This window comes from Hyperoodon ampullatus (genome assembly GCF_949752795.1).
Source record: "Hyperoodon ampullatus genome assembly, chromosome: 18".
In the NCBI taxonomy this organism is placed as follows: Eukaryota; Metazoa; Chordata; class Mammalia; order Artiodactyla; family Ziphiidae; genus Hyperoodon; species Hyperoodon ampullatus.
The window spans coordinates 49,898,433-49,921,278 of NC_136931.1; the positions used below are offsets into that span (position 1 = coordinate 49,898,433).

General features: G+C 53.4%; 2 protein-coding genes across 2 annotated transcripts; both read right to left on the minus strand.

The window, feature by feature from the left end:
* Positions 1-446: 446 nt before the first annotated feature.
* Positions 447-6,736, minus strand: LRFN1 (leucine rich repeat and fibronectin type III domain containing 1; the record flags this gene model as incomplete). The annotated part of the gene is made up of 2 exons (XM_079723273.1): positions 5,154-6,736; positions 447-1,359 (listed from the first exon to the last, which is right to left on the minus strand). Exons 1-2 carry the CDS (start codon positions 6,557-6,559, stop codon positions 447-449), a joined length of 2,319 nt encoding a protein of 772 aa, XP_079579399.1. The 5' UTR covers positions 6,560-6,736.
* An 11,052-nt stretch (positions 6,737-17,788) lies between these two features.
* GMFG (glia maturation factor gamma) lies at positions 17,789-22,488 on the minus strand. Its single transcript, XM_079723363.1, has 7 exons — positions 22,444-22,488; positions 21,962-22,058; positions 21,815-21,864; positions 21,316-21,365; positions 18,638-18,720; positions 18,086-18,159; positions 17,789-17,912 (listed from the first exon to the last, which is right to left on the minus strand). The coding sequence occupies exons 1-7, from the start codon at positions 22,444-22,446 to the stop codon at positions 17,841-17,843; spliced, it is 429 nt and encodes a 142-aa protein (XP_079579489.1). The 5' UTR covers positions 22,447-22,488; the 3' UTR covers positions 17,789-17,840.
* Positions 22,489-22,846: the final 358 nt, after the last annotated feature.

The window sequence follows — 22,846 nt, forward strand, 5'->3', positions numbered from 1 at the left end:
GCCGCCGCGGGACAGAATAGGATCTAGTCCAGCCAGATACAAGAAATGGGTCCCTCGCCCCTGCCCCGGGTCCCGGGCGGGGGGAGGGGGCTCGTGTCTCAGTGCTGCAGTGTCGGGGGGCCCTGCCCCTCCCCGCGCTTCGCTGTGTAAGGCACCGGCTCCAGCGAGGTCCGCGAGCGCGCGGGGGGAGGGGCAGGAGGGGGGCTTAAAGTCCGTGGGGGAGAGGAGCTCGGCGGCCCACCCTCAAACCCCCCTGAGCGCGGGGGCGTGACTTCGAGCCGCAGCCCAGGCCGCCCACCCCCTCCAGGGAGGAGAAGGGCACGCCTCCCCTGCAGTCCGACGTCGTGGCTCGGCGCTTTGTCCCCCGAGTCCTGCCCCGGCGTCCGGCGTCCGGGCGGCTGGGCGTTTGTCCGCGGCACCCAGGCGTCCCGGCGCCCGCCAGCCGCTCACACGGTACTCTCCAGCATCCACTCGGTGCTGGTAAAGGCCAGGCGCGCCCTGGCGGAGCCCAGCCCCAGGTCTCCGTCCTCCCCGGCCGCGCCCCCTCCGGCCCCGTCCAGGTGCGGCGTGGACCGGTGGCGCTTTGTCCGCCGGGCGCGGCGCGGGTAACTGTGGCTCTGGAAGAGCGCCCCGTAGTCCCCGTCAAACGAATAGCGCTGCTGCGGTCTCGGCCGGGCCGGGGCTTCCCCAGGAACCAGAGCTAAAGTGGGGGGAGCCGAAGCCAGCGGTCCCAGGGCCCCAGAACGGCTCCTCCGAGGGCCCATCGCGGCCCGGGACTCCATCCCGGAGGTTTCCTCGGACGGCAGCAGGCACAACGAGGTGGCTGAGCCGCCCAGGGAGCGTCCAAGGACCGCCTCCGGTTCCGCGGAAGCCGTGTCGGCAGCCACGGCCTTTGCCTCGATGGCCACCGCCGCAGCAGCCGGAGCTGGCACCTCGCGCAGCGCCTCGTAGCGGTCTTGCGCCGGCGGGGGCGGGGCTTGCGTTGCGCCTGCGCCGGCGCCGTTGGTCTGAGAGCACACGTGGCTGACCCGCGGAGGCGACCTGGAGGTGCCCTTGACTCGGCGGCCATCCCCATCGCCGTAGACTTTGTAGCGGATCATGAGCAGAACTATGAAAACGAGGACGGAGGCGACAATGACACCCCCGATGGCGATGATCATGGTGCCGCCCAAGAAATGGGCCCTCAGTGGGCGACAGGGCGCGGGATCCCCCGCCGTGGTAAACTGCACGCAGCCCACCACTCGGGTGGCGGGCAGCGCCGTGGCCCCATCGTCGTAGACGGCCAGCACGCACAAGTCGTAGGCGCGGCCCGCTGCCAGATCATTCACCAGGAAGGTCTGGCTGGTGGATGGGATCATCCTGCGGGAGGGGGCGGGATCAGCGCGGGGTTAGCTCCACTCTGAACCACGATGCTTCAGTTGCATGTCCCACCCGGGGGGACCAAACGATACATCCCTACCAGTGTCTCACCCTCTACTGGGACAACAGCAGCCATTCAAGCAACAAATTCTCACCCTCTCAGGACCTTTGATACAGCCCATGCCCCTTATCTGCATGCCCCACCCTCAGACCCACCTCTGGTCCGTGTCTCATCACCTACTAGGATAATTTTAGCCATTCATCTACCCTCATCTACATATCCTGGCCCCTGCCAGGGAGGAATGCTACAGTTTTTATGCCCTGCCCTCAAGGGGCGTGCTCCCTAGCAGTGTCTCATTCCTACTAGGACAAATGCCGTTCAAACGTTCTTATCTACATATTCCCACCTTTAAGGGGATGGATGCTACAAGCCACGCCCCCTTACCTGCATGCCCCACCCTCACTCAAGTGGACAATGAGGTCACCTCACACCCCGTCTTACTCCTACTGGGGCAATGGGTGCTCTTCTAGTTCCTCTCTTCTACACATTCCTGTCCTTTCGGGGAAACCATGATACAGACCACTCCCCCTCATCTGTACATCCCTGGGTATACACATCTCGTAGCTGCATCTATCTTCTGGGACAATTTCCAAGCCCCTCAACTACATATTTCCGCCTACTAAGGGGCCAGGGCTAAAGGCCACTTCCCTTCTGATTGACAGGTGCCTTCCAAGCCACACCCCACAACGGTCCACTGGAGATGGTTCCCCTACTGTGCCTAGGACCATGTCCACTCTTTGCATGTCCTGCACGTGTCCAGGTAACAAAGGCAACCACTCTGTGCATGCCCTGCCCCTATACTGCCTGAAGTCACTAAATCATGCCCCCTGGTAAGTTTCATCCATAACTGGGGCAAATGTAGCCAAGAAAGCATGCTTCTTTCTTGCTATGGGCCCCTGCCCTCAAATGAGCAGCAGTGTAGAGAAGTGGTTAAGCTGACAAAGTCTGAGAGCCATGATGCCAGGGTTTGAGTTCTCTTCTGCTCCTTGCTAGCTCTGTGACCTCAGGCAAGTTTCTTAACCTCTCTGTGTCTCATTTCCCCCAAATGGGGGTATTAACAATTCCCACTCCATAGAGATGGCGTGAAGTATGATGAGTTAACATACCCAAAGCCTGGCACTTAATAATTTCACTAACAGCTTGCGTCCCACACGATGCTGGTCAGTAACCCTTGCTGTGGCTCACACTCTCCTGCCAGCTGTGCTCCTCCGCATCTATAAGGCCATTCCCACTAGGCCTTGCCCCTCTTCTGTTGGGCACATCCCTTCCATGTCCAGCCTCGGCTAACCTGGGACTGCCACATCCACATAGATTTGCATGCACTCAATCTCGCAAGCTCTCCTCTCCCACAAAGTTCTTAGTGGGTCACCAGAGACAAGAACCGCCTCTTCATCTGCGTGGGGACGATGCTGCAGGTGCGCCACCTCCTCTAAAGGCCATGCCCCCATCTCTACAGGCCACCTTCTGGTCCTGAAACCCACCTCAGTTCCTCCATCTCCAGAAGGTTCCACCACCACCAAGAGCCATCCTCCCACCGAAAGACTTCAAGTAAGGCCCTCACCACCTCATAAAGGCCAACCACCTCTCCGGCTCTCCCCCTGCCTGCCATTTCACAGACCACTGCCCCCCCCCCATCCAACCTTGGGCCCCTGGCTGTAAGTCTTCCTCTTCCTTTCATCATCCCTTCTCAAAGAGCCTTGGATTCCTTTTGCTCCTTCCCCCAAAATAACCAGTTGCTAGGGGCTCCCCCCTTTTCAAGGACAGAGGCTGGCTCCTTAAGAAAGCTTGAGCCCATGTGTCTCTAATTGGCTGTAAGACCCAAGCAAGCAGCAGAGCAGGCTTCTGGTTGGTTGTCACCTCCGCCCATGGCGGCAGTGAGGAAGTTAACCCCTGCAGTGCTGTAGCACAGGCGCCTGCAATGGGGGACAGAGGATTGGAACTGTGGCCCTACAGGGAATGGAAGAGTCCCAGGGTCTGTTGCCCAGCTGGAGACAGAGGGCCACCAATGTCGGCATACATGCAGGGTCTGGGGACCTGTAAACCTCCCTCCACTCCATCATGTAGTGACCATGGGTTAGAGATAGAAGGAAAAGAAAAAGAGAGAGGTGGAGAATCACAGAAACCAAGAGCTGTTTACAGAAATGTATTATCCATCTCCCCTAATCCCTGCCTGGCAAACAGGAGGTGCTCGATAAACATGTGTTCAGTGTAAAAAGGGCAGAATTAGGTGTTAGAAGGGTAAGAACTGGAATCCTGGCTCTGCCTCTTTCTGTGTGACCTTGAGCAAGTGACTTCTCCCAACTGAGCCTCATTTTCCCTATCTGTAAAATGGGAGGGGGACCATGGCTGCCTCACAGCGGAGTTGGGAAGGTCGAATGGAGTAGAATCCTTGGTAGTACGTTATAAAAGTTTTTGTTTTGTTCATTTGTTTGCCCTAATGTTTGTAAGACTGGGCCGGTGTTTGATCCATCTCGGTAGGCCCGGGCCCAGCATGGAAACTGGCATGCAGTTGGCATTTATTCAGTGTTTGGTGACCAGATTCAAAAAGAGAGGAAAATGAGGATGACAGAGACAAGAGAAAAGGGAGGCAGCTACTCATTCAACCAACAATGGGAAAGTGCCTACTGTGTGCCAGGACCGTGGCCAAGAGAACACTGGGCAAGGTGAAGATGGAGCCCAAGAGGCAGACTTCTCATGCAGGTCTGAGCACCCCCAAGATCTGGGGTTGCCCACAGGTGGGGAAATGGCTCCACCCCCTCTGGCGCCCCCAAGTGAAGTCAAACGCAGGATTAAGCATTCAGCGGGCACTCTACAGTGTGCCCAAGGGAGGCACAGCCAGGATGAAGGAGAGATGTCCACAGAGACCACAACCACCTATCAAACTCTCCCACTGTGTGCCAGGTCTGTGGCTGTGAGCCACACTCAAAAACTACCCAGCTGGAGAGGCAACGCAAGGCCAAGGCTGTTAATTCATTGTGTACTGCCTCCTCCCTCTGGGCTGTGAGCTCCCTGAGGGCAGGGACTGCTCTCTTGGTCTCCCTGTGTCCCCTGCACCCAGCTCAGGGCCTAGCAGAGAGCAGGGGCTTAGTGCCTCATGAGGGCAGGAGGGAGAGAAGGTACAGACAGACAGAGACATGGCAAGAACAAGAGAAAAAGAGATGATGGGGGAAAGCAACTCTTTAACATCTGTCTACACCATACGTGTCTGTCCTCACGGGGGCAATGGCTTCTAACCCAATGGATGGTGGAAATAATTTGTATTTATATCTTTTTCTCATACTTTTCTGTTTCTATAATGTACCCAATGTATTGATACAGTAGCACTGGTATATAATTTCCAAATATAAATGTAACTGTAAATATATATGTGTGAGTATATTTCATGCTCTAGAATGTTTAACTGACAAGGTAGACAATCAGACACCTTTGGCGAGCAGTGATGTAGACCCTGAGCCCCATGAGAGCAGGGATCATGCTGGGCGCATTCACAGTTATAACTCCAGTGCCCAGCCCTGGTCTGGCTCATGTGGGTGCTAAACGAAGATATGCAAAATGCATGAAACACAAAGACAGTGAGACAGAAAGAGAGAGAGAAGGAAATATGGCAAATGAGAGCCGGAGACCACTCTACGTACCCATCTAGAACCCCAGCTGAGCAAGAAGGCCTAGTGAGCCGGCGGATGGGAGGGAGGGCCCCTGGGGTGAGAGGAGGTCCTGGGACTGCAGCACCCACCTGTAGACAAGGGAGTCATCTGCGGAGCTGTTGTACTGGACCTGGTACATGCGGATGCCAGGCACGGGCCTCTGGGCTGGCCAGCGGATGAGCACAGAGCTGGAGGTGAGCTCGGCAGCCACAAGCCGGCGCTCAGCCCCAGATTCATTGGCACCAGGTCGGCCAGGTGTGGCGATGTCCGAGGAGCCAGGCTCGGTGAGAGGTGGTGGGGCGGCCGGTGGGGGCGCCATCAGAGGCAGAGGCACCACGCACACCTCCACCGGTGCCGTGGCTTCCCCGGCGGCGTTGGAGGCGATGCAGGTGAACGTGCCACTGTCCCGCAAGGTGGTGATGGTTACATCCAGTGTCCCATCCCCCCGGACCCGGGTCCGGCTCGAGTTCCCCAGCAACCGCCCGTCAGGTGCCACCCAATGCACCACTGGCTCAGGGTCACCCACAGCGCGGCACCGCAGGCTGACCGCCTGGCCCTCCACCACCAGGGCCCGGCCGCCTGCCTGCCGAGTGATCAGTGGAGGTTCACACAGGAACTCCTCCTCGGGGATGGACCAGAAGTAGCGGTCGGTGAGGTGCTCAGGGGTGGCGCACGTCTCCAGGTCATCCTCCCTCGTCAGCCGCCGCAGCCAGAGCAGCTCGCAGTTGCAGTGCAGGGGGTTGCCGCCGAAGCTGACCGTGAGCGGCGTGGGTGGCTTTGGCCCGGGGCCTTGGGACCTCAGGAAGAGCCCATCAGGGGGCAGTTTATGCAGGCGGTTGGAGGTCATGTCCAGGCGAACCAGTTTGTGAAGCTGCACGAAGGTACCTTCGGCGATGTGGTCGATCAGGTTGTGGTCCAGCGTGAGGGTGTTCAGGTTCACCATCTGGCCGACGGCCTCCCACGGCAGGGCCTCCAAGTTGTTGTAGGACAGATCCAGGTCCTCCACGGTGGAGAGAAAGGCATCGAAGGCGGCCGACTCCACCCGGCGGATCTGGTTGTTGCCGAGGATCAGGTGGCGGAGGTTGCCCAAGCCGCGGAGCTGGTCGCCCCGGACCTCCGCCAAGCGGTTGCTGTCGAGGTGCAGGGCGCGGAGGGCGCGGAGGTCTGCAAAGGCGCCAGCCGCCACCTGGCCGATGGTGTTCCGGGAGAGGGTGAGGTGCACCAGGCTGGTCATGTTGGCGAAGTCTCGGCGGCGGACGGCCGCGATGAAGTTGTCGGTGAGCCGCAGCTCCACCACGCGCCGGTCGATGGCCGGCGGCACAAAGAGCAAGCCGGTCTTGGCGCACAGCATGGTCAGCGTGGGCGCCACGTTCTGGCAGATGCAGCGGCCGGGGCAGGGCTGGCCTCGAGATGCCCCCGCCCAGAGAAGCAGCAGAAAGGGCAGGGCAGCAGGCGGCAGCGAGAGGAGCGCCGAGGAGAAGGGGCCCGGAGCCATGGTGCAGGGGGAAGACGGGAGGAGTGGGAGGTGAGATCTGCAAGGAGGGAGGAGGGTCACCCAGGCGTAGGGCTTGACCACCAGCCTGGCCACCCTGGGATTTCCTGCTAGGAGTCCGACCCAGATCCCTCCCTTCCTGACAAGCGGGTCCTATAGGACAGTGACAAGACTGATCATCAGCTGGCATGCACTTGTTAACAGATAACAGTATTTCCATGGCTGCTTGGTAAATTACCACTGCCCCACCTCTGAGTGTCCTACCCCCACCTCTGCCCCTCTTCTAGGAGCTCCCAGACCTCTTATAATCTCACAACCAGAGGGATGTCATCTGGCCCAGCCTGTGTCTTCCACTACCCATGATATAGGTTGAAAAATCACTGCTGACTAGGGCTTAAAGTCATGGATTTCAAAGCCATACTCCCTGGGTTCAAATTCCAGCTCTGCCACTTACTAGCTGTGTGACCTCGGGCAAGTGTCTGAACCTCTCTGAATCTCGGTTTCTTCATCTGTAAAATGGAGATAAAAACAGGCCTTACCTCTGTGAGGATTAAATGGATTAATGAGCATGGTATACTCAGAACAGTGCCCAGCACATAAAATGTGTTCAATACATGTAAGTGGATAATTATTATTGTTATCATCATGTCCAATATGTGCCAGAGATAGAAATGTGCACTATTATTAAGAGCAAGGGCTTTAGATCAAATAGACTCAGGTTCAAGTCCTGGCTTCCCCAACTTCATAGCTCTGTGACCCCAAACCAATGATTTTCCCTAACTAGGCCATAATTTCCTGATTTGTAAAATGGTCTGATAATTGTACTGTCTTCATTGGGTTGCTGCAAGAGTTCAGTGAACTCATTCATAGGGGTCACTGAGCACGGGGCCTGGCACACAGTAAGTATTCAGTACATGTTAAGGGTAATACACCCCCCCGCAATCTCTGGCTGTAGCAGAGGGGGTCTGAAGGTGGGAGAGGCTGAGAAAAACACGTCAGTCTCCCTGCTCAGTCTTGAGAAGTCTTTCTCTGAGCCTGGTTTCATCCTGGGCTCTGCTGAGCTCCCACACAGGGGGCAGACTTTCATGCTCACATTAATGGGCACAACACAAGACTCCATATATGCCTACACACACACACACACACACACACTCACACACACACACACACACACAAAATCAGGCTGTGCCTCTGCTCCAGGCAAAACCTTCCGGCAGGGATTCCCCCTGCGGCAGCTGCAGCCCACGACATGTCAGCTCCCATCACAACACAGGGTGGGTGGGGGGTGAAGAGAAAAGGATGGGAAGGGGGGGTCCCTGAAACTGTTTTCACCCCACCCCATGCCCCAGTCCCTGCTGGCCCACCTCCCAGGAATCTGCATTTGGGGCCTGGGGCCTGATGTGGCCTTGATCCTTCGGCCCATGGGGAGGGGGACTGTGGACACAGAGAAGGGACCAAGAGACAGACAGAGATGAGAGGGAGAAAGAGATGGACTCGCAGTTACAGAGAGACAGATTCAGAGAGAGAGACAAAGAGACAACAAGAGAAAGAATCTGAAAGAAAGGTGGAGAGACAGTAAGATTGAAGCAAAGAGAGACAGAAAAACTGGGTGGAGGAGACACACACAGAAAAGAGAGACTGAGACACAGAGATGGAGAGGGGGAGAGACAGGAAGAGAAAGTAAGAGTGTTATAGAGACAGATAAAGACGGGAAGAAAGAGAGAGACTGAGGGAGACGGTGATGGGGCTGAAGAGAGAAAAAGGCAAAGTCAGGGCATCCCACCATCTCTGAGGCCCCCCACTAATTTGTCTTGCACTCCCTCCAGGACACTGCTCTACATCAGACAGAAAACCCTGGCCTGGGAGGTGGCGCTCCCAAGGTAGGAGGCCCAGCTCTGTACCTGCTTGGCAGTAGGGTCTCTAGGGCTCAGAAACAGTCTATGCAACGGGAAGTCCCACAGCTTGGGTTGGACTCAAGTTGAAACTGTAATAATAACACTGAAAATAGCTAACATTCATTGAGAGGCGGTGCAGCTTTGCTGAACAGAATCTGGCCCCAACCTTTCCAGGTTCACACCCCAATTCCCTACTGTGTGACTTTAATCAGGTGACTTCCTCTTTTTGTGCCTCAGTGTGTTCATCTGTAAAACAAGGATGACAGCACCTGCCTCATAGGATTATTGTGAGGATTAGATGAGATAATACACTGTAACATGCTTAGAGTAGTTTCTGACAGAGTAAACACTATATAAATGTTAGCTGCTATTAGCATTAAATTATCATTTTCTCTGGCTTTTTCTCAGCCACCAGCAGGTCTGAGTATCAGGAGATTTTCCCATGTACATGCACATACACACACACAATGGTAAACCATATCCATGCCACTCTCCAAATGCAGGGTCATATCACGTCAGGAAACTCTTTTGCATCCTTTACAGATATGCGGAAACTTCCCTTTTCCGACCACTTGACTCGTCCTGAAAGGGGATGTCTCCAGGTCTGAGACCACCACCTACCACCCATGCCATGGTTCTTTCGAGCCCTTACCCAAACACGATGTTCCTGACCTTGTCACTACCCACCCCCCGCCTGGGGGGCACCTGGTCCCTGCCATACCCGCCACTAAAACCCATACAAGGCAGTGCTCCAGGCCTCCAGCTGGCTCAGAACGAGCCCAGTCACTCCACATCTCTCTCCCCAGCCTGTGGGACCCCCACTCACCTCTCTTCAGGGAATCAGGGCCTGGGCCAGTACCTGCAAAGGAACAAAACCGCACTGTTAACATTCTTCTGGCTCCTCTCCGGAGACCTGCCTCAGAGACCATCTCAGCCAAGGAAGTCCCTGGTGTGATCACTCTCTCAGCTCTCCTGCTGAAGATTCTGCATAGTCTCAGGTGGACCCAGAAAGTCATCTCTGGAAACCAAGGAGTCTGGGCCTAAGACTGTTCACCCTCCAAAACCCAAGAGTCTAGGACTTTTGTCCTTTGTCCTCTGGGGGCTCAAGAGGCTAAGAACCCCATCCTCCCCTTCCCTCAGATTCAAGAGTCCAGGTCTCAGTTCCTTCCTTTCTCAAGACACAGGACTCTGGCCCCCCAGCCCTCTTCTCCTTCAAACCCAGGATTCTAGGCTCCCAGCCTCCTCCTTCCAGAATCCACATCCCAGTCCCCCAACTTCAAAGACCTGAACAGTACCAGGAGCTGGGGGAGGACCAGAGATTCTCATCTTCACCGTCACACCAACATGTGTGGACATGCCAAAACCCACATGGGCCCACAACCCACGACTCTCCATCTGGATTTCCATGGACACAGCAGCATGATCTGTGTGCCCCCTGCCTACAATAGGCTCTTGGTCCAGGATGTGGGCACACTTGTATCCTTGGATTCCCAGCATACCACAGGTCATGCCACATGGGCCCCAATTCACTGGGCCCATAAGTGGGGTCAGCCTTGTGTCAAGGACACAGGCACATGTGCGTATATCATCCTGAATGTATGTATTTGAACATACACAACCCCACCCCCAGAGACCAACGTGAACACAAAAATGGACTCACAGTTAGACACATATCCTCAAGGTTGACACACTGACACACAACCACACATACAATATTGCCTTTTCCCTTGTATACTCACACACAGATGCACACACACTACAGTGAAACCCACGTGTCCCCAGGTGCGTGCACCTATAACAGATCTACCCTTGCACACTCACCAACACACAGGGGCACACACATATCACTCGCACAAAGATACACAGGTGCATGCTCTTAAATGCCCAAACACACTCATGCAACTTCACATATCCCCATGATGCATGGTCACAAAGCTGATACATTACTTCACCAACAGATGCACAAATGCACACACTTGCAAATACACACCTCACACACATACACAGAACCACAACGTTCACAGACACTTACAAGGCTGATACATACTCAAACAAGCACACAGGTACAGAAAGATCCACCTTTGCACAGACACTCCCAGATGTTCACTCATAACAGACATGCTCACACAACTGCCCTGGGAGGGATTTACACACTTACAAATACACACAAAATATTGAACCACAGTGGCACAGTCAACAGATAAGCAGAGAATCCCACTCACACACAGTCACGGACACACATGCCTCCCAGCCCTGAGGCACCCCCGCCCCACCTACTTCCCAGGCCAAAGAAATCCTAACATTCCTCCCTCCCAGCACAACCCCTCCCCAGCCAGGTCAGAGTTCAGCAGGTCGAATCTCAGAGGGTTGGGGGCCTGAGTCGTAGAGCATTGGTCCAAGGCAATCCTCCCACCAGCAGCCCAAAGGTCCCTCAGCCTGGCTATCTGGATGCAGGCAACTCCGGCCCCATCTGCGGAGATCTGGCCGGTGGGGGAGTGGGGTGGGATGGGTGGGAAAGGGCCAGGTCTGCGTCCCTCCCCTAGGGCCCATCTGTCCATCCCTCGGCCTCTCATCCCTCCATCTGTCCACCTACCGGCTGCCCATCGCCCCCACCCAGCCACCGGGAAGGGGAAGACATGGCCGTCTCCCCCAAGGACCGCCGAGGACCCCCTCCCCGGAGTTGACATGGACCGAGGAAGCGGCAAACTCCCCTCCCCCAAACCCACACAGAGGCCTGGTCCCACGAGGCGCTGAGCCCCAGCCCCCCGCCGGGAACCTGACATGGACGCACAGACACACACCCTCGGAGACATACAACCCGCAGACACACACACACACACACACGCACAAATGGACACCCAAGCGGGCACACCCGGCTACACAGATCCTGGGATGGACATCCAACCCGGACACAAACACCCCACGCAGCTAGCCGCGCGAACACACTAGCTGCGGGGGGGTAGGGTGGGGGACCCACACCTGGGCACACAACCCACGCGCACACACCTGCACACAGCCCCTCCGATGGGCGCGCGACAGCCCCCCAGACACACAGCAGGAGGGGCAGCCACCCGAGGGGACACACACGCACGGCAGGACACAGCACCTCGGCTCGACACCCGGCACACACCCGGATGGCCACACAAGCAGGGCGCCGCATACGCCGGCGCCGGGCACACAGAGGGCCGCGCGAGCGCACGCCGGGCCCGCCGCAGCGCCGCGGACACACACTCACACGCTCGCACGCTCACACCGGCGCTCACACCGGCGCCCCCGCCCGCCGCCTCCCTGGCCGCTGCGGGCCGCGCTCACCCAGTCGTGGGGGGGCCCGGGCCCGGCCCCGCCGCCGCTGCCTTGCTCCGCGCCATGGTGGGGGGAGGGCCGGGGGAGGGGGCGCGGGGCCGCGGGGCCGCCTCCCTCCCGCCTCCCGCCCTCCCTCCCGAGCCGCCGCCGAGCTCCGCCCTCCGCACCGCCCGCCGCCAGAGCCCCGCTGCCGCCACCGCCGCAAGCGGGGAGGAGACGCCGACCGGAGGGGCCGGGCGGGGCGGCCACACGCCCCCGCCCCCCGCCCCGGGGCCCGCCGCAGACCCCTCTCCCCTGCGGAGCTGCCGGCCCGCCCCCAACCCCTCCCCAGCCCCACCTCCAGCCCTGCCGGCTTCCCCGGAGACCACCAGACCACGCCCCGACTGGCATGGGGAACCCTTGAAGCCCCAGTGGAGACCTCGGATCGTGTCCCAATACCCAGGGGGACTCCAGATCATGCCTTACCTCCTTTGAGAACCCAGACCATGTTCCTCAGCCACCCAGGACCACAAATCATGTCCTACTCTCCTTGGTGACCTCAGACTCTGCCCCAAACCCATCAGGGACCTTAGTCTGTACCCCCAAATCTAAGGGGACCCCAGATCACATCCCAACATCCAAGGGGATCCACAGCACCCCCATCAGGGACCTTAAGTCATACCCCAACATTCAGGTGGACCCCAGACCACACCCCATCACTCAGGGCCCCCAGATCACACCCCAACATCCAGAGAGGATTCAGACCATATGTCAACATCCAGGGAGACCCCAGATCGCGCCTTACTCCCTTTGGGGACCCAAACCATGTTCTACAGCCACTCAGGACCACAAACCGTATCCCACTCCTTCCTGGGGACCCTCTATGCCCTTCTAACCTCTTGACCTCAAACCATTCCCTGCCCCCCAATAGGAACTCCAGACCACGTCTAACATCTAGGAGGCTCAAATATGTCTCTTACCCCCATGACCCTAAACGTTCCTGATTACCCCCATTAGATCCCAGGTCATCCTCCCCTCCAAGGCACCCCTTGGTTTACAGAATGCCCAATTTGCTCCAGATTCTTGATCACCCTCTCCACTGTGCTGCCCTCCTGAGGACCCAGCCTCCTCCCCATTCCTATTCCCTCTCTTGAACCCTGAAGACCTTTCCCCCTCCCTGTGACTTCTGTGGAGTACAGAATGCCTTGTTCCTTCCTTGTTCAGACCCCTTTGCCCAACTCCTATCAAATAGCTGACCCCCAGCCCTTCTCCCACTGAGTATCTCAGGCCACTTTCCACCTCTTTTTGAGATATTCACTGGCCCCTAAGCGCAGCAAGTCCTCCCCTCAAAATCTGTCTTATTGCAATTCTCCAGCTTCCTGGTGGCCCAAATCCCTCCCATTTTGAATCCCATTTGGATTCCAAGGTCTTCCCCTAAACCCCTTCCCTAAATTCTTCCTAGCCACATCATCACATGGAGCTTGCCCTGCCCCCCAGATCAAGGGCATCTCTGCAGAGCTTCCCTCTAGTGAACCTCCCTCTAGTGAAGCTCTAGTGAACGACGCACAACCATTAGATCCCCCTGGGGGCACTCACAATCCCACCTCCCACCCCCTAGTCTTTAGATTTCATCATCACCACCACCATTACCACCACCACCCAGGCACCATCCCCACCTCTCACCCTGGTATTTGGTGCTCCCTGCCAGGATGTGGAGGACCAGGGCTGGGAGGACAGATGTGGGAGAATAATAACAGCAACAGCAAAAGTGGACACGTGTCCAACACTACTATGTACCAGAAGTGGATCTAAGGGCTTCACATATATGACTCCATTCACTCTTCATAGCAGCCAGATAAGGAAGTCGCATTATTATCCCCATTTCACAGATGAAGAAAACTGAGCCACAGAGAGGTTTAGTCACTTGCCTAAGGTCACACAGATGGTAAATGTCAGAACAAGGTGGAGGCAAAGGGGAAAGAGGGTGAGGGCAGGCCTGGGATGGACGGCAGTGGAAGGGGGCGGGGCAGTGAGAAGTTAATAGTAAGAGAGACAAAGGTATACAGAGATGGAGAAACAAAGAACCTGAACCCAGGCAGAGACAGCCTCACTCACAGAGCATATCTGGCCCTGTAAGCTCTGGCCCCTGCCCACCTCTTGACATCATCCCTCACCATGCTTGTCTTTTAGCCTCAATAATGAATTTTCTCTTCCTCCAACATACCACCTCATTCCAGCCCCTTGGCCTTTGCACTGTTTTCCCCTTCCATGGCTGATCCCATCTTTTCATTCAATTCTTAATTCAAATGTAATCTCTTCAGAGATCTCTTTCCCATGACCAATTTACATCCCCACCACCACCAATTCTCCTGATGTCTGCAGATTACTTTGAAATACTTTAAAAGTAAAAATGGATTAATGGATGGATAGATGGATGGCTATGTGATAAAGCAAGTACAGTCAAAACATTAATGGTAGGGAATTCCCTGCCGGTCCAGTGGTTAAGACTCCAAGCTTCCAATGCAGGGAGCACAGGTTCAATCCCAGGTCAGGGAACTAAGATCCCACATGGCACATGGCGCAGCCAAAAAAAGTTAATGGTAGAATCTAGGTGATGGATATATGGGTGTTCACTGTAAAATTATTTCAACTTTGCTGTATGTTTGAAATGCTTCATGATAAATGTTGGTGGGGAAAAAACCAGAAGACTCTTCTAGAGACTAAAGAGGCAGCAATAAAAGAAAAAACTCAGATGGGTCCCACCATTTCTATCATCCCAGCACCTCATTTTATTTCCTTCATAGCCCAATCACTCTTGCTAATACTCTTGTTTGCTTGTTTGTTTACCTATTTATTGTTTACTTATTTGTTTATTGCTTATTGTCTAGTCATTGGAATGTAAGCCACCTGAGGGAGGTGGCATGGGCACCAATTTTCTCCAGTGTCCAGAGTAGTAATTGGCACCCAGTAGGTGCTTGGTAAACATGTGTTCTTGAACGCCTCTTAGGAGAGGGTCTGGAAGCTAGATCTGCTGCAGACTCACTGGAGAGCACACACTGAGGAATAAACAGGATCTCCCAGCCTGGGGTCCCTGCAAGGGGAGAGATATACCCCAGAGGCAGGGGAATGCCCCATGAGGTCAGGGAATGTGAGATGGCCTGAAAAACAGGGCAACAGGTGGAAGCTGATAGTGTGATTAATTCCCTGGGGCCCTAATTCCTGACCTAGACCAGCTAATAGAGATCCAATCTAGTTCTTCAGCAACTTAGGCCCTGCCCCCAAGCATAGGCTCCACCCTCTGTCTCTAAGGGCCCACCCCACAGCAAAATCCCTGCCCTATCTGACCTAAATAAATAACACCCCTCGGGATATCTCTGGTGGTCCAGTGGTTAAGAATCCCCCTTCCAATGCCTGGGACACGGGTTCTATCCCTGGTTGGGGAACTAAGATCTCACATGCTGTGGGGCAACTAAGCCCACACGCCACAACTAGAGAGTGCATGTGCCACAACTACAGAGCCCACGCACTCTGGAGCCCGCAGACCACAACTACAGAGCCCTCATGCCACAACTACAGAGCCCACGCGGCCAGAGCCCACGAGCCACTAGAGAGAAACCCACGCACCACCCCCCACAAGGAAAGATCCCGCATGCCGCAACTAAGACCCGAGGCAGCCAAAAATAAATAAATAAATATTTTAAATAACACCCCTCAAGCCTAGGTCCCACCCTCACAGCCCAAGCCCCACCCCTTTACCTTAGTCACCACCCTAAAATTTATAACATTCATACTTCTTCAGTCTGGGCCCTGCCCCCACCTAAGCCCCACCCCTCCACCTTAGGCTCCACTCCAAAAGCATCAAGCTTTCAACCTAGGCACTGGCCCTTCAGGCCTAGCTTGGGTACCCCATCCTCAGCTCCGACCTAACGTCCAGTCTTCACCTGTTCAACATAAGCCCTGCTCACATTCAAGGTTAGCAGGGAGAAGTGCCCCAGGAAAAGCCTAAGGAGCCTGGATCTGTGGGAACCTAGAGGGGAGGTTGGTGGAAAGAGAGGAGGTGGCTCCCAGTTGGTACCGCCCCTCAAAGGCCTGGCCCCAAACCAAAAGCAACGCCCCATTGAGCCCACTTTGCATTGTACAGCGGTATTCTGTTCTGACCTCTTTGATTGGTCCCTCCACAAGCCCTCTACTCAAACCTACTCTGCATTGGACTGCCCCTCAGAGTCACCCTCTCTGATTGGTCCCTGCTTTCCAAACTCCTTGCTCCTGATTGGGCAAGTCCTTGCACATGCCTCTTTCTGATTGGATCGTTTGCAATCATGAACCTGGAGGCAGACAGTTCAACTGTGGTGTGGGGGGTAGTGGAAGGAGAAAGAGGAGGTAGAGGAAGAGGAGCGGGTTCCCTGAATCCCCTGCCTAAGAGAGGGAGTGGCCGTGGACCACAGGATAGCTTTGGGTTAAAGTTCTAACTGTACAGACCACTAGCTGTGTGGCTTTGAGCAACTATTTTTGACTTCTGTGCCTCAGTTTCTTCATTTGTAAATTGGGGATAATACTGGTACCTTCTTCACGGGTTACTGTAGGAATTAAATTAGTTAATACCTGTAAAGTGCTTATAGAAGTACCTGGCACATAGGAAGCCCTCAATCAAAGAATTGCTATTATTACCCATTTGATCATGTAAGTTCATGACCTTGGACAAGTCCTTCTGCCTCTCTGATCCCTGCAGACCAGGAGTTGCTGACCTCTTCATTGAGTGACACGTCCTATCTCCTCACCTCTAGCCTTCAGGAACTGAGGCTGTGCAGAGGGATGTGTAGAGACATCCCTAGCAAGAGAAATGGGATAGGGGCACCAGCATGGGTGAAAGAGAGGAGAGGCGCTCAACCCAACCCTCTCCCCCCAGAAAACTGAGGGCAGTGGGGATCTCTCTACAGTCCAGTGTAGAGCGATTCTATCCTGAATCCCTCATGCAAAGGGCTTGTCCTGACTGGGGACAAGGGGCAAGGGATGGGACAGAGTGGGGTGATGAGGACAGGGCATGTTAAGGCTGGGAAGGAAGGGGAAGGGTTGGAGCTGGGCTTGTGGACCCTCCCCCAGGAATGACAGGGCCGGGGGAGGGGCAGCCAGGGCCCAAGGTCACTCTGTCATTGTTACCATGGCAACAGCCACCTCTCAACTGGGAACCTGGAAAAGGGTGGGAGGAGGGAGTTCCAAGGTCCCTGAATCTAGGGACACAGAGAGGAACAATCAGAGACCTGGAGGAGAGGCAGAGAGAGACAGTGATTTAACTCTGTGAAGACCTGCCCATCTCAGAATCCTCAGATCCTGGTACACTGTGGGTGCTCAATGAATGTCCCTCAAACAGAAAGCCTGAGAGAGTCAAATACCCAGAGATGACAGAGAAAGAAAGAAGAATCTCCAGACAGGGGCAGGCAGTGTCCCTTTCCTGCCTCCTCAACCTCATACTCCTCGGGGGTCCACTGAGAGTCCTGGCTCCTCTTAATCTTTCCCAGACCTGGGCCCTCAGGCCTACCCAACTGCACAAACCACCCACCCCCAGCAACTCCCCAGCCCCTGAAGCTGTTATATTTCACTTTTATAGCAACTTCAACAACTTTTCTGCCTTTAAAATCTTCCTGCCTGGGGGCTCACTGAGAAAATTAGCATAGGTACAAGCTAATGCCTGCTAGGGTGGGATGGTGAGAGGTGGGGAGACAGGCACTCTGCCTTCTTTACTCTCAGGGACACAGGTGTCCTTGTCCCCCTTGGGAGTGGCCCCTCCACAGATTCAGATGTCCCCCCAATCCCTCTAGGAGACCAGGCCTCCCTCATTTCTCCCTAGGAAATCCTGCAGGCCCCTCCCTTTCTTTCAGAGGAACAGGTACTGTACCCTCCTTTACTCCCAGGCCTCAGCAGGCATCCACTGGATCTGCCTGCCCTCTACTGGCCTAAGGCTGGTACTGCAGGACTGCCACCTACGGCCCACAGTGAGGAACAGAAACTGAGCCAGAACTGAGGGTCTCTGAGTTCTTGCATTTTAATTTCTTTAAGGTCTCAGATGTTCAGGTCCTAGGGGGCCTGAGTTCAGGTCCCCCGCCCAGAGGTCAGCGAAAGAAAGACAACTTCTCCTGGAGCCAGGCCTCTGTGAGGTCATCAGTGGTGCGGATTTCAAACACCTGGGCAGAGAGAGGGCTCAGTATTATAATGCACTCAGGAACCAAAAACAGTGAGGGCCCTGACCCCCTCCTCCTTCAGATCCAGGAACCCAGATCCCCAGCCCCCTCCTGCCTCAGACCAGGAGTCCAGACTCTCCCTCTCACACTCGGGAGCCTCAGCCCCAGGCCCAGACCTTTGTGAGCTCTGCCGTCTGCACCAGTCTGTTCTTGCTTCCTGCGTACATCATCTGTTGTTCAGGCTTGCAGCCTGTGTGGAAAAGAGAAGGAAGAAGCATAACTGGGGAATGCCAGAGTGTTCTCTAAGGCCCTAGTAATGTCCTGCAGACCCTGGAGTTTTCTAAGAGTCCCAGGAACTGTTCTAAGGAGGTCCCTGGAGGCTATAGTCAGAGTCTCCAGGTTTGTTTGGGGGCTTGAAGTTATTTTAGGGTCCCTGGAGATGGTTTGGGGCCAGACAGGGGTTTCTAGGTAAAAGGAAGAAGTGAGTTTGCTTATACGCCTCAGGACTAAGGAGGATGGGGGCTCTGTGCCTCCACCTCCACCCAATGCCCTCTCAGGACTCACATCACACACACCACACTCTCACACAGGCACCTACACACATGCACACAGTCACACAGTCACCAGTCACAGGCATGCACACACACTTGCACTCAAACACACACGCTTACACACCCTCACACAGAATCTAAGACCACTTTCTCAGGATGCGTAGAGCTGTGTCTTACCCACAGGGCTGGAGAAGATGAAACACAAGGGGTAGGACACTCGGCCATCGGCGTGCGTGTACTTGTAGCTGTAGACCACGAACCTACAGCAGCAAGAGGGAATCCAAACTCAGGACTTGGCCTGGAGCCCAGGCCCCAGTGCCCATTACCTGAGACCACAACCTTGAAATCTTGACTGAGTCTGAGAACCTAGGGTTAACAACTGAGACGCAGGGTACTGGCCTCAAACACAATAAATGATTTATTAAATAATAATAAAAATGGATAACTAATAAGAACCTGCTGTATTAAAATTAATTAATTAATTAAATTTTTTTAAAAAAGATAACATAGACCTATACACACAGTATATAAATGTCAGTTTCCCAGTTTTGATACTGCACTATAGTTAGGTAAGATGTAACCATTGGGGGAAACTGGATAAGGGTATTATATTTGCAACTCTCTGTGAATCTATAATAATTTCAAAAAGTCTTTTTAATAATTAAAATAATAATAATAATAGTAAATGCTAAATAGAACTACCATGTGATCCAGCAATTCCACTGCTAGGTATTTATCAAAGAAAATGAAAACAGTAATTCGAAAAGATATATGCACCCCCATGTTTATTGCAGCATTATTTATAATAGCCAAGATATGGAAAAAACCTAAGTGTCCATTGATGGATGAATGGATAAAGAAGATGCAGTATACACACACACACACACACACACACACACACACACAATGGAATACTATTCAGCCATAAAAATGAACGAAATCTTGCCATATGCAACATGGATGGATGTTGAGGGCATTACGCTAAGTGAAATAAGTCAGAGAAGGATAAATGTCTTATGATCTCACTTATATGTGGAATTTTAAAAATAAAAACAAAGAAACAAGCCACCAGGTTCATAAATACAGAGAACAGATTAGTGGTTGCCGAAGGTGGAGGTGGGCGAAATGGGTGAAGGGAGTCAAAATGTACAAATTTCCAGTTATTTTATTTCCCATTATTTATTTTAAATAAGTCCTAGGGATGTGACGTACAGCATGGTAAGTATAGTTAACAGTGTGGTATTGTACATTTGAAAGTTGCTAAAAGAGTAGATATTAAAAGTCCTCATCGTAAGAAAAAAATTTTTTTTAAACTATGTATGATGACAGATGTTAACTAAATTATGGTGGTGAACAGTTTGTAATACAGTATATACAAATATCAAATCATTATGTTGTACACCTGAAACTAGTATAATATGTCAAATATATCTCAATAAAAAATTTTTTTAAGAAAAAATGGCTTAGGGACTTCCCTTGTGGTCCAGTGGTTAAGACTCTGCCCATCCACTGCAGGGGTGCGGGTTCCATCCCTGGTCAGGGAACTAAGATCTCACATGCCAAGTGGTGTGGCCAAAATAAATAAATAAATAAATAAATAAGTGCTTATTTGATTCACAACAACCCTATGATGTAAGTACTATTATTATCCCCATACTACAGATGGGAAAATTGAGGCCCAGATAGGTGCAGTCACTTGCCCAAGTTTCTATGGATAGACTTGAACCCAGGAAGTTGGCTGGTAGAGTATAAGTGCTCAACCACTATGTTTTACTATACAGAGGACTAGAATCAGGGGCTGAGACTAGAGCCAGCTACATAATTTCCCAAGCCCGGTGCAAAATGAAAATGCAGGACCCCTTGTTATAAACACAGGAGAAAGGCTTTTTTCCTTTCTTCTGCAGTCTCTCTCCAGATTGATCTTTTAAAATTTCCTATTTAAAATCACGCTGTCTTGGGCGTGGGGACACTCACAGAGGGAGTGGAAATGCTCAAAGGCACACCCTGGAACTTGTGATGCAGGGGGTGAGTGCCGACCCTGACCCTGACACTCCCTGGATCTGTAATCAGGTCCCCTGCCTGGGACAGAGGGCAGCAGCCATTGCTGGGCAATGCGGGGAATGGGTAGCTGAGAACCCATCCAGGTTGGAGATATGAGCTGAGGGAGGCTCCAAGCCCCCAGCACATGCTCCATTGTTCCATCACACTTCACACAAAACACGGATTCAAAGATATAACTATAAAGAATTTCAAGACAGCAGGCAGTCGTAGAGCATCAAGCCCTGCATTCAAGGCTCCCTTCTGGGTACAGGACCCTGTGTGACTGCACTTGTCAGACGCCCAGGATGCTGGTCCTGGCTGAGATCTAGAGCCTGGGATTGAGGCTCAGAGTTGTAGGGCACCCAAAATTCACCCCAGTCGAGATGAAAAATCTAAAGAGACCAGTTTTCACAGAAGTGTCAAAAAGCTCCTCCACACACAAAAGCAACAGGCTCCTCTGGCTTCACACAGGATTCTCCCCAATCATTAAAGGTCAAATAAATCCTTTGCTACTCAAAGTATTCCCAAGTATTGAAAAATAAGGAAATTAAAAAAAATTTTTTTTAAAGAAGCAAGTGCAATGTTGAGACCAAAAAAAAAGCAAACTCTAACATTACATATGACTATTAGTGTAAAATTCTGCAATAAAATTTTGGTAAACAAACCAAAAAGTCCTAGGACAGGAACATTTGACTTCAAAGACATAGATCCTGAGTCCATGAATAGGACTGGAACCCAAGCAGTCCCTCAGTCTGTATCCCTATCATCACCCCTCTCCCCATGGCCTAACCTTCCCCTTCCTTCCCCCAGGATACCTGGGCTGTCTCTCTGGCAACTCCATTTTTAGTTCTTCTGGAGAAATATTCTGGGGATGAGGGGAGAGAAAAAAAAAAGACTGCCATTAAATGAACACTTACTGTGTGCCAAGGCACTAGTCCAAGAAATACACGTGGATTAACTCATTGACCTCTCCCAAATCCCAGAGGGGTGGGTCTTATTGTTATCCCCATTTTACAGATGAGCAAACTGAAGCCCAGAGGTGTTAAGACACTTTTCTTCTAAACTCACTACAAGGATTAAATCATTGAATCCACAGACAACCCTAAGAGGTAGGGACTGCTATCGCCATTTCACAGATGAGGAAAGAGAGACCCATACAGGTGAAGTCTCTCGCCTAGGGTCACAGCTAAGTTGGGACTTGACCTCCGGGTCTTTCTGGCCCCCAGTGCCAGGCTCTTAGCATCAGTCACAGTCGCTTGGGTCTCCCAGTCCCACCCTGCCCTTCTTGGAGGTCCCATCCCCCGATCCCCTCACCTGAAATTCTTCCTCCAGCACCACCATCTGCCGGTCTTTGTCCACCTTCACTGAGGAGGGAGGGCACATGGGGGTTAGAGGCCCCTCCCATCTTCCCCCACTCTTGTCCCCATACCCCATCCTTCCAGGAGGGAAGATGACACTCACTTATTATGGCCGCATTGTCCGTCTCTTTTCGGAAGCGAAATTTCCTCAGCTTTTCCTTTAGCTCTGGGTCCACCTCGCACACCACCAGGGAGTCAGACTGTCAGAGGAGCCCAGCAAGAGCTGAGTCGCCTGGCCTCAGCCCCGCTCCCTTGCCCAAACCTCAGTTTCTCCATCTACTAATGAAGAGGAAGACCCAATAGCCCATAGATTGCCTTTGTGAACATTAGGAAAAGGCTCCTTTCCCTCAGGGCAGATGCTGCCCCTTGCAGAGCAGAGGCTGGACTCGAGTCCTCTCAGCAGGTGCCCTTGGGCAACGCCCAGGGTGGCCCAGGGATTTGCTTGCCTGGGGCTAAACCCGGAACCACAGTCTCTCTTCCCCCCAGCCTTGACCTCCCTTCCACAGCCTGACCTTCACCCTGGCGTCCTCCTAGCCCCAGCCCCACTCCAGCCCCTAGCCCTTTCCATACGACCCTGGCCCCAACCATGACTTTTCTGTCCACAGGCCTCTTCTTTCCTGGGTTCCGCTGTCCTCTAGGGGTGGAGACCAGGGCTACAGGGGGCAGGGTGTGGGGTAGGGGAAAGGTTTCATCTAACACCACATCCTGTTTATGCCCATTCTGGAACAACTGTCACAGATGACTCCTCCCCCTCTTTCCTTCCCCTCATCTGCTGGGACCTCCCAGGCTTTGCAGTCACCCAGACCGGGTTCGAATGCTGCCTTACTCTGTAGCCCTAGCTAAGTAACTTCACGCCTCTGATTCAGGATTGTTATGAGGATAAAATAGTTTCACATATCTCCCAGCATGGTGGACACACTCAATACACAGTAGGTAATGATGAGCTTTCTTTTTTTAAAATTTTTATTGGAGTATAGTTGATTTACAA

Coding starts and splice junctions, on each gene's coding strand:
- GMFG (XM_079723363.1), bottom strand. Junction 21,366..21,814: donor TGCTGGAGGAAGAATTTCAG/GTGAGGGGATCG, acceptor CCTCATCCCCAG/AATATTTCTCCAGAAGAACT. Junction 18,721..21,315: donor TTGCCAGAGAGACAGCCCAG/GTATCCTGGGGG, acceptor TTGCTGCTGTAG/GTTCGTGGTCTACAGCTACA.